This window comes from Anguilla anguilla, chromosome 15 (genome assembly GCF_013347855.1).
Source record: "Anguilla anguilla isolate fAngAng1 chromosome 15, fAngAng1.pri, whole genome shotgun sequence".
In the NCBI taxonomy this organism is placed as follows: domain Eukaryota; kingdom Metazoa; phylum Chordata; class Actinopteri; order Anguilliformes; family Anguillidae; genus Anguilla; species Anguilla anguilla.
In genome coordinates, this window is record NC_049215.1 from 9,436,987 (window position 1) to 9,454,969 (window position 17,983).

General features: G+C 40.7%; 1 protein-coding gene across 4 annotated transcripts in view; it reads right to left on the bottom strand.

Annotated features, from left to right (window-relative positions):
- LOC118214493 (low-density lipoprotein receptor-related protein 1B-like) overlaps positions 1–17,983 on the bottom strand; it is a 457,936-nt gene that overhangs the window by 269,059 nt on the left and 170,894 nt on the right. For all 4 annotated transcript variants that reach the window (XR_004762629.1, XM_035394488.1, XM_035394487.1 and 1 more), the window contains one exon: positions 14,918–15,080. Coding sequence is in view for 3 of the 4 variants with exons in the window: in XM_035394488.1 (XP_035250379.1) it covers positions 14,918–15,080 (163 nt within the window). In the remaining variant the exon portion in view is untranslated. The remainder of the gene's footprint in view (positions 1–14,917; positions 15,081–17,983) is intronic.

Below are 17,983 nucleotides of genomic sequence, written 5' to 3' on the forward strand. Positions count from 1 at the left end.
GTCCTACAGCTGTGATACTTGTGTACTTAATTCTGTCCTACAGCTGTGATACTTGTGTACTCAATTCTGTCCTACAGCTGTGATACTTGTGTACTCCATTCTGTCCTACAGCTGTGATACCTGTGTACTTAATTTTTGCCATGAACTTCTATTATCTGTGTACCTAATATAAATGTGGTGTCCAGGCCGTACACTCTTTTGCTACCCCACAAGTGGTTTTATGTAGCGTGGGTTATCATATATGTTCTCTGAGCTAGAAGACAGTGGGGCAGCCATGATTTCCCCTTCTCAGATCCTTCCTTCAGCACAGGAGGGGGCATGGTAGGATTGCTAATGGAATCAGCGTCAGGACTAATATTGGACGAATAAAAACTAACAGTGTAAAACTAATAATGGACTATAGATAGAGATAAAGGTAGTTTGAGAATTTTTTCTTTTCCACCAAACTGCATGCCTGTTAATAATAATCAGTGCAATTCTACATCCCTAAAGGGAACTGTTTTTATGGAGCACATCTTGCGCGTTTGGGCTATTCCTTCAACGGCCTTCCCTGGTGAGCACTGGCAAGAAGAAAAGTAGCTGAGATAAATCCACACCACAATGGGGGGGGGGGGGGGGGGGGGGGTCCATAACCCAGCACTTCATTTACACTTTCTAGACTACACAGTAAAATGCCCAGTGTTAATTCAGCTCCAAACAGATAACATTTGTTACTGTGTTTGTAACATTTGTTACTGGACCTCCACATACATTGGCCGGCTGGTCCCAGTCATAGAAACAGTTATATTATAAACAGCTATGAACAAGAGGAGTCACTTCTGATGACCAGAAAGAATCTACATTATGTATCATTAGTTGTGTTGAGGGTGCATCAATTTAATTTAGGCTGACCATAAAGGATCTACATTATATCACATTAGTTGTGTTGATGGTGCATCAATTTAATTTAGGCTGACCAGAAAGGATCTACATTATATCACATTAGTTGTGTTGAAAGTGCATCAATTTAGGCTGAGGGGAATTCATTTAAAAAAACACAGGCAAGAGGTTTATTATATTGCAATTAAATGCTAAAAATATTGAAGAAAAAGCTTCCACTCCTTGATCAATTGGAGCACATATCAAATGTGTTCAAAACAAATCGCATTCTTAAAATAGTCTGCATTTTCAGTCAAACACTTCTCAGAAAGACAAGTAAACTGAACCATCGCCAAGACTGAACAAAGTCCCCTCTTGTTGGGAGTTTTCCATTTCAAACAGGGAGATACACAATTCCACACCGCATAGCAGCGGTTCTTACAGCTCTCCATCGACTGATGGGACTATGTCACGGGACAGTATTGCATGCCCGGACTGCGGCACGCTGAGTGGCCATCACACTCTTCCTCAGTCTCTGCTCGCCCCATTAGCCCAGGCTAAAAAAAACCTCTGCCTTATTAGCCCCATGTTGTTAAGGGCAACAGCCATGCACATGCTCCACCAATCAGACTGCAGCGATAGGAGGGGGGGGGGGAAATACAGTTGGTAATGTGGGGAGCTGATATCATTGCTGTTACAAGTGAACTGTATGGATTATTCACCCAATCACCCATACTTTAGCCTGCAGCTCATTACACTCACATTGCAGAAAACATGCCTCGCGTGAAATATATTTAAATGGTATGTAAGAAGAGAAAGAGAAAATCCCCAGAAGAGTAATATGGCTTTCATATGTTGGGCCATTTATATGGCCTCATCCACATGCCCCATAAAACCACTCACTCCGCTCTGTAGAATAACTCTACTATGCTAATAAACTACTACTAAGTTCAGAACCCTGCACATTTCCGAGTCCTCAGAAAAGGACTTGCATGCTACCTGTATTTATGTCTCAAGAGACTTTTTGGATATATCAAAGCCAACTGCAGGCATAAACACTCCAAGCAGTTGTTTAGGACCACAACCATCCCTGGGCCATTCAACTGAAGTTTTTTCTCTCTTTTTTTTTGGAGCACTTTGAGGCCACAGAAACATTCATGTTTGAGGCCACCAAAACCCTAAGGCCAGCAGTGGGATTCAAAAGGCTCACTTTCAGCTGTCACGAAAAGGAAAAGGATAACGAACAGTAGCAAAAACACCTCACCATGGCAACAGGAGAGCGGGGCATTAACTTTCCGTGCCAGAAAAAACTATTGTATATTAGGTAGTGAGCTTACAGATGCTACTGCCATGGCATCAGAGACATTTTCACATTAAGGCACTTTGGAGTTAGGGTTAGCCCTAACCTAAGCAAATACAAAAATTAAATCAACGTTCCACAGTCACATGACTAATAGTTAGCCTGGGTTCGTTCTGATGATTGTAGCCTCAGAGTGCCTTTACTGGTAGGCCTGTTGCAGATAAACAGGCTAGTGATATATTCTTAAAAATACAAGTTCAGTTCTCCAGGTCTTTTTTTTGGCTGGACCGCAACAGTGGGGCCAGCCCTATAAACACGAATGTCTGTGACTGAGTGACTGAGTGAGTGATGAAGTTACACCATTGGTCGGCCGAGTTATGAAGTTACACCATTGGTCAGAAGTGTGTTAGGTCCAGCCATATACTAGGTTTTGACCTGGTCTTGTTACCACTTTGCTCATCCGATTTATTGTTTTGCTGCATGCCTGACAATGTCTATGTACCAGTACTGGTAGTTTCAATACCAGTAGTTTTCTAATGAGGCGTACCGGTGAGAAACATTATAGACGCCGGTCTCAGAAAACAGCCTCCAACAGATGGTGGGGCTTATTTATGTTGCTAGAAATTAAAGGCCCAGGCCGCTAATAAAAGTTTTATGACAGGCAAGTTATAAATGCTTAATAAAGCATTAATAATAGCACTGGACATGCTGGGTGTATCACTTTACTACGGAGTCTGTCAGTGAGACTAATGAATACTTTATATTAAAAGTAATGCACAGTAGAATTTTCATAGCTATTTATACCAGCGTTGCCGGCATACTATTTTGGAATTTGCTCTGATGATTATGTATACTTCCTTATAAACATTTTCCTCATGAAAAACTACTTGGGTCTTTTATTTCCATGAAAGGATACAGACATTATTGGTTCATTTTCTTCAGAGGACATGCTGTCTGGCCTCAGTATTCATTTGATTTATTATTATTGTTTAAATCCAAGAATAAATTGAATCATTTGTCTCCCTGTCTGCCTCAGCCACAGTAAAACGTAGTGTTAACCCATTGAACAGTAGGTTTTTTTGGCATGCTTTTTCCAAAACATCAGCGCTATAGAACTCTTAAGATTACAAGCAGTGACTATTACATCAGCATTACAATGGTCAGCTAAAAACATTCTAATGACATATTTGTGATCTTACACCTTAAAGGGTTAAATCAACTCTTACAGAGTACATATGGACCCTATTGGATTTACATGTACTCTGTTAGAGTAGAATTAGCATTTTTCTGTGCGTGCTGCTGCTGACATCTGCCCTCGCTACGTCCATTCCTCTTCCTCTTCCTCGCTGAGACGTAAACGGCCTTATCACTGACACTTCCGAAACGCTCACGCCTTCCAGAATTCTTATGCATGCCCCCTCCATTATCCACCAAGCGGTGGTAGCACAGCTTTACCCATTTCCTGTGCCTGCCTCCATTTTGTTTCTCCTCCCACCTCTCTCTCTCCATCTCGCCTGAGGAATTCTGTGTTGTCGCTGTCGCTTAAACGCACCGTCGTTGTTTTCTGCGGCTCGCTCGGCCCACAGATCATCCCAGGGCTCTCCAGGCAGATGGGGATTCACTGATCCCGCGGTGCTGCTGCAATCAGTCCGGTTTCTGGGACAGAGACCCCCTGACGGACGGCGATGCTTTCTGAGGCCGAGGCCATCGGCCACCTGAGCTTCTTTCCCCTGCTCCGGTCTCTCTGCGCCGCCCAGTAGCATCTGAGCAACCGTGAGGCCTGTGCTCATAAAGCCCCTCAGAGCAGAAGCACTGATCCAGGACCAGCTCTCCCTTGTCCGTGTCCTAACCTCATCCACTATGAGCTAAAAGGCTCACCGGATCCAGAACCAGCTCTCCCCTGTCCGTGTCCTAACCTCATCCACTATGCGCCAAAAGGCTTAACAGATCCCAGGTCAGCACACAGATGCTACTGTTCATCCTGTGTTCGTCCCTCTGCCTCACAGATGGTTTTAACCAGGCTACTCAACTCATAGGCTCATAACTCTTTTTCATAGGTTTGTAGACCCGAAAATCTATAGCTTTCATTTTGAGCATTAAAGTCATTCCTGTCATTGTCTCTTAGCCAACATTATAATATAATGCATGTTTGTAATGCTATCATTTGGGATTTGTATATTTACATTGGGTTTGGCTGCTAAATTATGGTGTTTACCATCTTATTAAACAGTTTCTGCAGAGTTTACAGCAGGTAAACATGAGGCTAATTAGCTTGCTAGTTATTTAGCCTTACCCATCAGTAACAGTAGGCTGCTAGCCAAGTCAGGTTTCGTACCCGCTAGCTTTATAACATTAGAGCAGTAGTGGTCTCTCTCGCTAACTGTCACTCAAAGCACAGCACCGCTCCAGCCTGCACCACGTTAGAAGCAGACAACCGGGTGGGCAGTGGTATAATGGTTAAGGTCTTGTAACTTAAAGGTTGCAGGTTCGAATCCCAGGTAAAGCATAGCAGTTGTACCCTGCAGGATAAGTACTGCAAGGTACTTCACCAGCATTGCTTTATTATATATCCAGCTGTATAAATGGATACTGTGTAAAAAAAAAACCTGTATAAGTCATCTAAATGTGCATAATGTAAAGGGAGCACAGCCAAATTCAGCAAGTCAAGTTTCATGGCAATGCTGGTCCTAGCATGGCTCAGCACAGCACTGTACGAGTATGAACAGGCCCAAACAGGACGTTTAATAATGGCTGCACTATAATCAAACTGCCACCTGCTCTTATTAAAATAGTGATTTGTAAAGCCGTTTTAAATGTAGTCAAATAACAGAGAAATCAAAGGCATTTTATAAAAGATAATTATGTTGTGAAAAAAAATTTAATAATATTGAGAGAAAACAAAAACGGGCACATTGAGTTTTGACAAAAATCATTTCTTATAAAAATGTGTGGGAGCCATTCTTTCACTCTTTATGAGGCTCGCACAAAGGCACTCCAACAAATATAACTTCAATAGTCGTGTTAAAAACTTCTGAAGTCAGGAAAAACATTTGTGATCTGGAAAAAAAAAAAATAAACTAAAATAAAAAAATCATGAGCACCCATATTCCGTATGGACATCTCTCATTTGCAAATGAGATCTACTGAAGGCGAGAGTCTGATTCAATTTCACAGAAGACTAATCAGTGGCAGAACGGCTCTGCTGGTCGCCCTACGCGAGAGACGCAGTGGCGAGAGGAAGCCGCGCCGAACGCGCTGAAACTCATTAAAAACCCGCGCGGTCTCCGCTCCCTCCGCATTATCGCCCATATAATGGCCCGGTTTCGCTGTGAAAATTGTTGTTTCAGCTCACAGGAGATATTTCAACGGAGCCTCTTTCGGTGGCTGAGGAGCATTGCTGGAATAATTACACATCCATTCTCTTTCTCGATGGGTTCTTTTTCTGGCTCCGCCGTTCGTCTTAAGAAAGATTAAAGATTCTAATGAATACATTAGTCCCCTCGCGGAAATCATTTCAGGCGCCAGCCATTTTGTAAGGCGGGTATTTCATTATGTTTCAAACAGAAATAAAAGAAACAAAAACAGAAGCCCACAGAGGGATCTTTTAAAACCGGGGGGGCGAGCTCTGGCATATGAGTAATGATTAAAACTCTGAATATTAATATAACCTTTCATAGCAGCAGATGCCTGCAGAAAATATTCCATCTGCAAATCAAAACGGTTTAGTTAAAACAATCTCATTTTCATCTGCAACATGCAATCAATGATGCAGTTGAGAGCAGAGTTGGATTCTCCCTCCCCCCCCCCCCCCCCACCCCCCAGGCAAACGCACTTAGCCAATTTAAGAGCATATGCAATTCAGCCAAATTAAACTCTTTCTCTCAGATTAACATTGCATAGCTATAAAAAAAAATCCCAGCCATAATGACTTCATTATCGTTTCAAATCCATGCGCACGTGAAACCCAACATACTATTTTAATCATGGTCTGCCCTAAATGTGACTGCCTTTTATTGGTCATGACTTCATGACCCCACTAAGCCAATCAGAACTGAGTGTTCATCCAAGTGAATGCAAAAGAAAGCGTAGCTAAGGATGATGAGACTTTGGATGTGGTTTGACAAAGGCTTAATTGTGAGTCAAATCTTGGGGAGACTATGTAGAATAATCCATTCGGCAGATACCTCTCAAACCCCACACAATCCCACCTGTTTTGCCGGGGGGTTCGATTCCCCAGCCACGGCACTTTCTGTACTGTGATCCCACATCTATCTGTAACCCACTCTGTTTTCCCTCCGTCTGGATAAAAATATATACGTACGGTGGGTAAACTGTCTAACCTCTTTAAAATATATATATATAAGTGAAGCATGATTCCTTTATCGAGTCCTCCTTTTACAGATCGCTTTGTTCTTTGTAATAAGTTGCCTTGTTGGAAAAAGCTCTCAGCGTCGTCAGCGGGGGAGATATTAATCCTCAGGTAGCAGGAGAGGAAATCGCAGACAGACTTTACCTTATCTGCTATATTCCTCTGAGTGACGGGATAAATCCTCTAAAACAGGCTTCCGAGTGTCACAGCCATCAATAAAAAAATGTGCGAAAAAAGGTGACTGCATACAAAAGAGCAATGCCTTGCTTAAAACAATATATTCACGTGTAAGCGTTTCTACAGGACCGATTAATTGCGTATATTCAGGCGAACGCTTTAAAAGGAACCCAAGCCAGCTCATCCCAATAGGAATATAGCCTTTTTTTCTCTCACTTATTTTATAACCTCAAAAGCATAATCCTCCCACTCATAAACACTAGAATAATAAAAATAAAAAAACACAATGTGCCCAAGAGATTGATTTTACTTTAGCTACATCAAAATACAACCGGCTCAGTGACTGACAGGTACTCATTATTATTCTTCTGTTCCTATGGAGAGAATAAAACAATCACATGCACCGTGACAAAGCACACCTTAACCAGAGTGAATGATTGACAGCGTTAAAAAAAAGTATTTTACAGGGCACAATGACATTCAGAGAGTACGTCCTATCCACATTCAATATTCTGATATTTGAGTCTGAATCACGGTATGATTTGGGGCTCTATTTTTGGGAATGCTGCACAGCGCGTGGGTAGACTGGGCGTGGCTAATGGCGTGGCACACGGGGAAGATGGAAAATGGGCTGGATTATACTGAATATATTACCTGTGGGTGTGCTGCAGTTGGATTCAATCTTAGCCAATCAAATGACCTAATTTCACGCCCTTTAACAGCTGTGTGCTTTACGCCCTGCCATACCGCCAGTTTCCTTAGCCCACCACAGCAATGGAAGAGCAGTCATCCAGACAGACATGTGACAAATCACAGAAATGAGACGGACCTTCTTCTGTTTTACCAAACAAACAGGCTAATCCTCACGAGCATTCTGTCAAATATGCTACTCCTCACAATCTTCTCTCAGTAAATAGGCTCTGTCTGACGAGCATCATACACAAATCACCTCATCATAGCCTGCTTTATATTAGGCCGAATACATATGCAGGTGTAACCAGCCTAATTAGGCAATCAGTAAGCCTTTTATGTAGAAAAGCTCTTTAGGAGACAGTCACGTCAGTGTTGTTCCCAGTGCATCATGGTGCACATGGTTCATTTTAACTACAGTCACGTAATTAAAATGAAAATATTGTCAAAGTTCAAGTTGCGTTTATTGTCATTCTTCTCACTACAGAGAGATACAAGAAAAAGAACAGAACACAGTACCCCTGGGAGCACAGTACAGTATAAGAACAGCCATAGACAATTAAAAACATAAATAAATACAGGCATTGATGTTATAAAAAAGACAATGAACAATAAATGCAAAGTATGCATTTTTCCTGCTTGGATAGCATATGATCCATAAAAACGGTTGATTGGCTTTTCAATAGGTTATGATCACGTACACATTGCTTGAGAAAGCCCCAAAATTAGCAACTCGCTGTACGCTGGGCTGTGTCTTGGACCATAGACTTGGTCTGAGCAGGCGGGCAGTGCAGGTGTGAATCACAGACTGCACTGACACCAAAACTGCGTGATCTCCACTAACACACCCCCAACAGCACCTCTTCTCCCACTCCTACGGCACACGGTGAGTCACCAAATTACCAAACGAGCTCAGAAAAATCAAAATCAAGGGGCGAAGACCAGGCTTAGTTTTTGAAGCTTACTTCCTGGTCATGTTGAGAGACATTGCACACTAGTGCCAATGTGGTTGGCTCCACTATAGGCCTTTTAGCCACCCGTTTCAGTGTAAGTCAATGGTACTACTGTGGAAAAAATACTTAATTTAATAATTAAGCATAATTTTTTCCCACAAGAACATATAGTTGCCATAGGCATTTTTTCTTCATCCAATGTCTTCCCATGTGCTGATTTGTTAAGTTATTGTTTCATTTGGACATTATTTTAATATTTTGTGGATAGACCATGGGCAGTCAGCACTGCCTACTTGTGTCACTAAGGGGAATTTCTCCCACACTAAGTGGAAGACCCAGACTTGGGCCAGATTTCATGACCACAGAAGGGTCCCCCTTTTCTCTACTGCGCAGTCTCTGGCTCCAGTTTGTACAACACGGCAGTACAAAAACTGCACTTCTGTGGCTTCATACTGCAATTCACAAGCCGATGGAAAGTCAATGGGTGACATCACGATCCTTTGTCCATATTTTTTTTTTACAGTCTATGGTCAAAATCCATGACAAAATGGCACCTCGCCAGTGTGATGGCTCCCCTCACGCCAACACGCCAGACAGGAAATAGAGCCCTTTGAGTCAAGCACATGTTACCAAACCATGTGATGGTTTATTTCCAGGATGCATATGACCACAAGCCATGGTTGGTCATAAAATATTGAATATATTTATTTAGATATTACATCAGCATATTGGTATTGAAAAACATCACAGTATTGTGATTCCAGCTGAGATTCTAAATCAGAATTACAGAAAATCATGCTTTTTTAAAGTTTTTTTTCAGTTAAGTGTTTGTTCGGCTATTGTTTTCTGTGTAGTTTACTTTTGTTTCTGTGACACTCAATCAGTCAATTTTAAATAGTAATTCTTCATTTGTAAGTGAGACTATGAGTTCTGTCTTTTTTCTATTATTACTAATTTTTTGTATATTTAATATGCATCTTAAATCCAATACTGAGTTGGGTTTGTCTTGCTATTTGTCTCCACCAGTTTACGATTTGACAATGGTTCCTTATTTTGTGACATGTGGTGTGGCAAACAAGCTTAAGGGGGGGGGGGGGGGGGGGGGGGGTGGTCCCTTTCTATGCGTTTTGGAAATCCACAGATGATGGTAAAGTTGGTATCGTTTTCAAAAGCAGGAATCCAGTGAACAATATCCATTGTACATTTTAGTCCCAACAATGTGCTAACTTGGAGAAACATTGATAGGATGTCTATGGTTTACTTAGTAATTCTCTGAAGGAATTATCATTGTTGTCCACTTCGTCGTTGCATGTACGCTGAATTGTACACATAGGGATGTTATTATCTCTGGCTTGTATAGACTCTTTGAAACAAGATGAGTCCACCTACAAGCTTCTCTGACCAGTACTGACCAAGCAGTCCCTCAGCATAGCCAATGGCCCCCACCGTGCATAAGCAATGACTCATCATGGACAGTATAACTTCTGCCCAGTACACTGACAGCCAATGGCAAGCTATTACAGCAATGACTGTGAAGAATTTTAAGCCAATCAAATTCTAACGTTGTGTTTCTAACGGTATATAGTTTGTTTGGCTTGCATGAAAGGACATGCACTGTTTCTCCTGCGTATACAAACAATAGGTTTTTCAGAATGCACGCTGAAAATGTAACACACCAGCATAAAAGTTCTTGATACTTTATGCCTAAAAAGGTTTCTGTGTTACAACAAAAATGTATTTTGTAATGTCTAAGGCATTCGGGGTCCTTAGAAGAAATAACATGTCTGAGTGAACGTTTCTGAGGATAGTAAAAACAGCTTTGATTCCACAGCAGAGGGCATGTTCTATGACTTGATCCCATTTTATATCAGTGAGCATCTCATTAAATTCTCAAAATATATTTATTATTATTATTGACTAGACTTATGAATAAAGAGTAGGCCTGATTTTGAATAATAAATGTGGCATGTGAAATTGTGGGATGTGTTTACATGTTGATGGGGGTGGGGTATTTGATGAAAACTTCAATCAATGGATTTGCAAACTAAATAGCTAATGTAGCTATTTTATACAGTCTTCCAGACCTGCTGCTACCAGAAGGTGAGATGAAGGTTTGTGGGGGGGGGGGGGGGGGGGGCAGAGGCAGAGGGAGGGGGAGGGTGACAGGCAGGCAGATAGACCTAATTTCAGCACACCTTCCACTGGCATATAGTATACACTATATAGTATTTTACACCTCTAAAGACCCATAATATCATTTGGTCACCAAGTGTCCTTCTGGAGTCTCTCAATGGCCTTGAAAAAAACAATGTAGAATGCATTTTTGGTGGTATTGTCATCAGATTTAAACCACGATTTGTCCAGCATTGTGGCTGTGGCTCCACTGTGTTTCCAAACCAACCAGGCACAGTCATAAGCATCTAAATTCACTATTTGATTTTTTTTAGTTGAGATAAAAAACTTTCACTGTATTTGAGCTTCAGTTGCTTTCTTTCAGTGATATTTAGAGTATTTCTGACTCTAGAACAACAAACTCTCAAGGGTTACCTTTCAAAGAAAAGAACAGGATTATGCCGGTAGTCTGAAGGGTTCGAGAATAGCAACCATTGCATTGTGGGTAAGTCATCTTCAGGCTTGTGTTAAAAAGGGGGCTCCACAGAAGGGTGAATAGCAGACTGAGCAGGGTTCAGAGATGCCACAGCCTGCATTGTGTCTAGATCCTACTTAATGCTTTCTCCTGATTGCATTAAAAACTAGAAGAGTGCACTCAGTAGAGTGCAGATCTCCGCCAGGCGTGTTAGCTTTGCTGATGTAACAATAGAGGCTACACAATCAATGCAACCAGACAAATACAATATTACAAGTTTTTACCATGTGCCACTGAAAATCCCAAAAACACCGATTCAGTGAAGTAACGTTAAAGGTGGTGACGTGTCAGCTAATTTCATTCATATCAGCCACCATGTGTTAGACAGAGCTAATGTTGACGTTATAGTCTAGCACTTTTGTTTCGAATCTGGACAGGAACAATTCCAAAAGACCAGCGATGTAAAATATCAATTTCAATGTGAAAATGGCAACAAAATAGCCATTTTAACATTGAAATTGACATTTTACATTGCTGGTCTTTTATTCCAAATGGAAGCAGTTGTTGATCACTTGCGGCCCCTACCGGCCGGTTAGGAGGAGTGCGGAGTTAGAACTCAATGTATTTCAATGGACAATGATGGAAATTAATTCAAATAAAATACTTTTTGTTGACCGATTTGCAAAATATTTGAGAATTCAGGTCCTTGGCCTGCTGTGAGCATGCACAACACGTATTAGGCTGATTGGACCAGTAGTATGCAAGATTAGCTGCGGACAGATACACAAACAGACACACACATGCGACCATCGCATAATCCCCTCCAGGCTCTTGCCTGGCGGAGATAATGAATGGGAATTGTATTGAAGATGCTTTAACTCTTCTATAGAAAATAAAGATTTCTTAGAGGCCACACACTCAGTTCACTGGGTCTTCCCATACGTGAGGAATCAGTTCCACAAACAACATCTTTGTCAATAGCAAAAGAAAAAGCATCTTTCTCTGCCATTGGAAGCTAGTTCCATCTCTTCCTATCTGTGGGACACAGAGAGTTCATCTCTGTTTAACTACAGCAATGTGAAACTGGCATTAGTCTGGTCATCGCAGAATGCATTGTATAAAGCTGATTTATGAGAGCTCTCCTACTCTGACTCACCAGGCAAACGGATGCTCCCTCTGGCTCAGTTTCTGGAGAGATATTTTAATTTGTGTGGTTTTCTTTGATTGTCTGAGAGTTTATATGTGTTTATATGTGTGATGCAGGACATTTTAGATAGGAAGTGATTAAAAAAACCAAAGTAATATTTTAAAAAACCCAGTAAGTGAACTTTCCATAAAAGGAATGCAACTGAAATGCTGTTAAAAGTGAATGATCACATTCAAACACAGTGAGCAGGCACTGCAGTGGTTCTGTGCTGGTGTATCCATGGGCTGCCAGGGAACATTTCACACCCATAATCTCAGGTTTGTTTTCTGAGCAAATTTTTACCAACCTACACCCAACAATTGCAGAGGAACACAGACAGGCTTAACTTTTCTTTTAACGGAGAACAAGACACCACTTCAGAATATATATCCCAAACCTTTTAGTATAAATAATTTATTTGAACCCAACAGCAATCATCCAAAAAATTTAAACACAATATTCCAGCCGGTTACATTTTCGGGTTGGGACTTAACTACAGCATATATATATATATATATATAAATCTACTCAAATAAAAGATTTATTCAAAGAGGGAAACATTGAGATAAGTGTAAATGCAAAAAGTCATCAGAATGAGAAAGTGGACGTGAAGGGTATTCTCTTCTGAGCGAAAAAGAAGACAAAAGCTCAGCTTCCTCCTGTTGGGTTGTCTACAGAACATCATTCAATAGCAGGCAATAAAACAAGTACACAATAGTTCCCTAACAGTGGCATTAAATGGCAAGTAATTCTTCACTCTGAGGAAGTTAAAATCCGCTGTTGGCATGCTTTAGAGGTGCATGAGAGATCAGTCTTCAAAACAGTGCACACCTGCACTAACAACACTCTCAGTGTAGACCTTCACTAACAACACTCTCAGTGTAAACCTCCACTGACAACACTCTCAGTGTACACCTCCACTAACAACACACTCAGTGTACAACTCCACTAACAACACTCTCAGTGTAAACCTCCACTAACAACACTCAGTGTAGACCTCCACTAACAACACTCTCAGTGTATAACTCCACTAACAACACTCTCAGTGTACCCCTGCACTAACAACACTATCAGTGTACAACTCCACTAACAAGACTCTCAGTTTAAATCTCCACAAACAACACTCTCAGTGTAAAACAGCACTAACAACACTCTCAGTGTACACCTCCACTAACAACACTCTCAGTGTACACCTCCACTTACAAGACTCTCAGTGTAAATCTCCACAAACAATACTCTCAGTGTACCTCTGCACTAACAACACTCTCAGTGTACACCTCCACTGACAACACGGTCAGTGTAAATCTCCACTAACAACACTCAGTGTACCACTTCACTAACAACACTCTCAGTGTAAACCTCCACTGACAGCACTCAGTGTACACCAGTGATGTATGATGGTAGAGCCTCCTTTGAGTTGCACATTCAGTTCCCCCAATCATTTTACTACATTGCCACACATTATATACGATAAACCTAAGGGACTCACATTCATTACCATGGGACTGCACAGTAATTACTTTTTTCATCTAAATTATATTGCCAAGTAGAAAATGAGGGATGCACCCAGAAACATAGGACTCATAGGACATTAACTTGCTTGCTGCCACTTTTTATTATCATTATTATTTTCATTATTATTATATTTCTGATTGAACAGGGATAGATTATAGCTATCATGTTGCTCCTTTCACACTAGGCTTTTCATAATCACAGTGTTTTTTGTTAACCTCAGAAGCCACTGTGATTTGCTGTGATTCAGATCAATGAGACAGATGAAGAAGTCCTATCAGTTATGAGTGAAACATAAAATAAAAACCATTATAATTATAATGCAGTATGGAGACCAGTAGTGTCTGTGACAGTTCTTAGCCACCAGCTAGCCAGCTCACTCTAATACTGATGAGGTGAGATAGAAAAAAAACATTAATAAAAAATAAAAAGATTGCAAAACTGTGAACTCACAAAGTCTGAATATGCTATGTTTGCTATATATACCATAAAGTACATTTAAACATTTTTGCTCACTTTATGGTATATATACGGTTTAGTTTAGTAGCTTTCTAGCTTATCGGGAGGCTCAGACATTACAGTTAAAATATAGCCTACCGACCCAGGCTATATTTGTCAGTTCCAATCCACAAATATATCTGACCACATCATTCCTACCCTGTATCAGGGCCAAAGGTTGCCAGCTAATTCAGCTAACTGTAAAAATGTTTTAACAGTTTTTAAAGCACTCTGTGGCCTTGCCTGTGCTCTAGACCAGGCACCCCAATCTTCCAAGCCCGGCCTTTTATTTGACCCCCGAACCACCGAATGATGCCTCACTGTCTCAGTACCAAAACACTGCCACAGGTCTTAAAAGACTGTGTAAGTCGGGTTGCTATGTTAAATTCATCTGTTTATCCTTTCATTCTTTAGACAATGAGTCTTGTTTTATGTGTTTTATTCATTTTTATGAGTACTTGTTGTGATAATAATAATAATAATAATAATAATAATATTATTATTATTTCTTTAAAAATTGCTGTAACAGGTTTCAGAGAACTAAGTAAATCAACATTTTAACATTGCTTTAATGCTTTTCCTCATTGATTGTATAATATTGAAGCAGTGCAATAAAAATAATAATAATAATAATAATAATAATAATAATAATAACAATAATAATAACACAACCATACATCAATTGTGCATGATCTATGGGGACGTACAGTCACGGAAACATCAGTCCTCCCAGGCAGGTGAGATAGGGAGCTTCTTAACGACCCAGAAATCCTTCATATTGACTTACCCCATCAATGGATCCACAGCTATCCCTTTTGGGTTGTGAAGGTCGAGATCGATGATTGTAACGCACGTGTCTTCCCCGCGATTGCACACAAATATTTGGTCATTGATTCGATCCACAAAGTAGAAGTTTCCCGTGAGCCAGTCTATGGCCATCTGCTCCACATCTAAAATTAAAAAAAAAAAAAAAAAACAGCAGATAAATAGAGTAAATGCTTTAAGGAGGGGACTGCGTCAGGTCAATCGTAACCTTTAAAATAGAAGAACGATGAACTCACAATCTTCCATAGTCTGTAAAAAAATAAAAAATAAAAAAAAATCTAACAAATGCCCTTTTTTAAGGTCACCTAATGTTATACTGTGAGTGAACAATCACAGTGAGCTATGGGTTTCATTTTAAAGTGAAAGATGTCTTTGGCATTGAATTGTACATGAGGCTAAAGCTGGTTTTGTTAAACATGGCAGGAGATGAAGCAGCTGTCTTAAGCTCTCCCCAACACCCTGCAGCTGAAAAACGGCAGCGCAGTTTCTCCCTTCCTGTTTCATTTTTGGGCCTTTTAATCCATGATTTTATTGACCTCGGAGACAGAAATCTGTCTCAAAGTTATGTATTAAATCTTCTGTTATGATTATCGTCGGTATTTCCGTGCTCATAAACAGATGTGAAACCAGCATTTGAAACCACAAGTGTAAACTGAGAATATAAGGTTTTTGATTCCCTCTCCAGCAGAGGCAAGGATATAAGGTTTGAGCATTCCTCTCCAGCTGAGCTGGGAAAATAAGGTTAGTGCATTCCTCTCCAGTTGAGGTGAGAAAATAAGGTTAGTCGATTCCTCTCCACTTGAGGTGAGAATATAAGGTTAGTGGATTCCTCTCCACTTGAGGTGAGAATATAAGGTTAGTGCATTCCTCTCCAGCTGAGAAAGAAATATATGGTTAGTGCATTCCTCTCTGGTTGAGGTGAGAATATAAGGTTAGTTCATTCCTCTCCAGCAGAGATGAGAATATAAGGTTAGTGGATTCCTCTCCAGCAGAGATGAGAATATAAGGTTAGTGCATTCCTCTCCAGCAGAGATGAGAATATAAGGTTAGTGCATTCCTCTCCAGCTGAGGTGAGAACATTTGATTTCTCACTTTGATTCTCTGCCTTCAGAAGTATGTCATGCAAACATGATGATATTCATATGCATGTTTTAATTTTAAAACTGAACTACGTCATGCATTTAACTGACATATTTGGTGTTCACTGCATTCAGATACAGCTCTCCCAGTCGCTGGCCTGTGAGTACAAGGAGCATGAAATATCCGTCATTCTAAAACGTCTGGGCCCCTGCAGATGGCTTCAGTCAGTTCACACCAGCAGATGAACCCTGCGGTGATGGTCTTTCAGAAGGCTTTGCGTAATGAGGTAATTTTAGGCCTAGCATTTTAAAAATGCTCACTAGTTTGAAGATGAAACACCTGCTAAATTAAATCTGAGGTGAAGACTTGTTTTAATGCAGAGTGCCGCGTTCATAGCCTTCACTGCCAATGAAACGCTCATTATGGGCCGTCTGAGGGAGAGAACCTGAGATGCTGCATCGACTTCAAAGCCACACTGATGTCTGTTTATAAATACACCAAATTAAAACGTACCTCCGTTTCAGTGCTGCTGTAATTACATCAAAATGCGTGTGTGTGTGCTTGTGTGTGTGTGTGCATTCTTGTGCACGTGTGTGTATGTGTGTGCGCACGTGAGCCTACATGTGTGTGTGTTTGTGTGCTTACATGAATGTTTGTGTGTGTGTGCTGGAGTAGCGTGTGCATGTGCATGCGTGTGCACGTGTGTGTTTGCTTGTGCAGAAGTTAGGAGAAGTTACTGCAAATTTAATCTAATTTGGATATTAGTCTGACTCCAATGGATTATTTTCATCCGAGACTCTATTATTTTACCACAGATGATCTTGGATAATGGCTGGCCACAGGTTTCACTGCAGGAGAGCTGTCTTTCAGCTGTACTTTATTAGACTGAGAAAAACTGCCAAACCATAGGCATACCACAATCATCTGTTTGGAACATCATTCAAAAAGAAAAAGAGCACTGGTGAGCTCAGTAATTGCAAAGGGCCTGGAAGGCCAAGGAAGATCTTATTAAAAAATGTTAAAAAAAACACAAACATCTGTTCGACAGATCAGAAACACTCTTCAGGAGGCAGTAATGGATGTGTCAATGACTACTGTTGGCAGAACAGTTCATGCACAAAACTACAGGCTACACTGCAAGATGCAAACCACTACTTAGCTGCAAAAATAGGATGGCCAGGTTACAGTTTAGCTAAGAAGTACCAAAAAGAGCCCGCAGAGTTCTGGAAAAAGGTCTTTTGGACAGACGGAACCATGATCCCCTTGTATCAGAGTAATGCCAAGAGCAAAGTGTGGAGGCCATGAACTGTGGAGCCCTAAGATCCAAACACCCCCCGCCCCCCCCTCATCTGTGAAACACGGTGGTGGGGGTATTATGATTTGAGCATGTACAGCTTTCACTGACTCACTCGTCTTTATTGATGATGTGAGCAGAATGAATTCTGAAGTCTGTAGAAGCCTCTTATATGTTCAAGTTCAACCAAATGCCTCCGAACTTATTGGATGGCAGCAAGACAATGATCCCAAACATACTGCTAAAGCAACAAAGCAGTTTTTCAAAGCTAAAAACAGGAAATGTTTTGACCTGCCAAGTCATTCACCCCATCTGAATCTAATTATAATTGTTTTGTATGCTGAAGAGGAAATGTCCCGTAAGGCAACTAGCCCCTGAAACAAGCAGAAGCTGAGGACTTCAAGCAGTCATCGCATGCTAAGGATGTGTGACAAAGTACTAAACATAACTCCTTTCATTTGCAAAACGTTAATATGTCGAAAACATTATGGTGCCCTGAAATGGGGTGCTGTGTATAAAAAGCGATGTAATTTCTACTTGGTGAAACCAAAGTATATAAAAATACTCAATAAAATAAATAAAAGCTGAGAATGTGCACTTTGACCATGTTTTCGCTATCCAAATTAGTGTATATTTCTATGTTGCAAGCCCTTC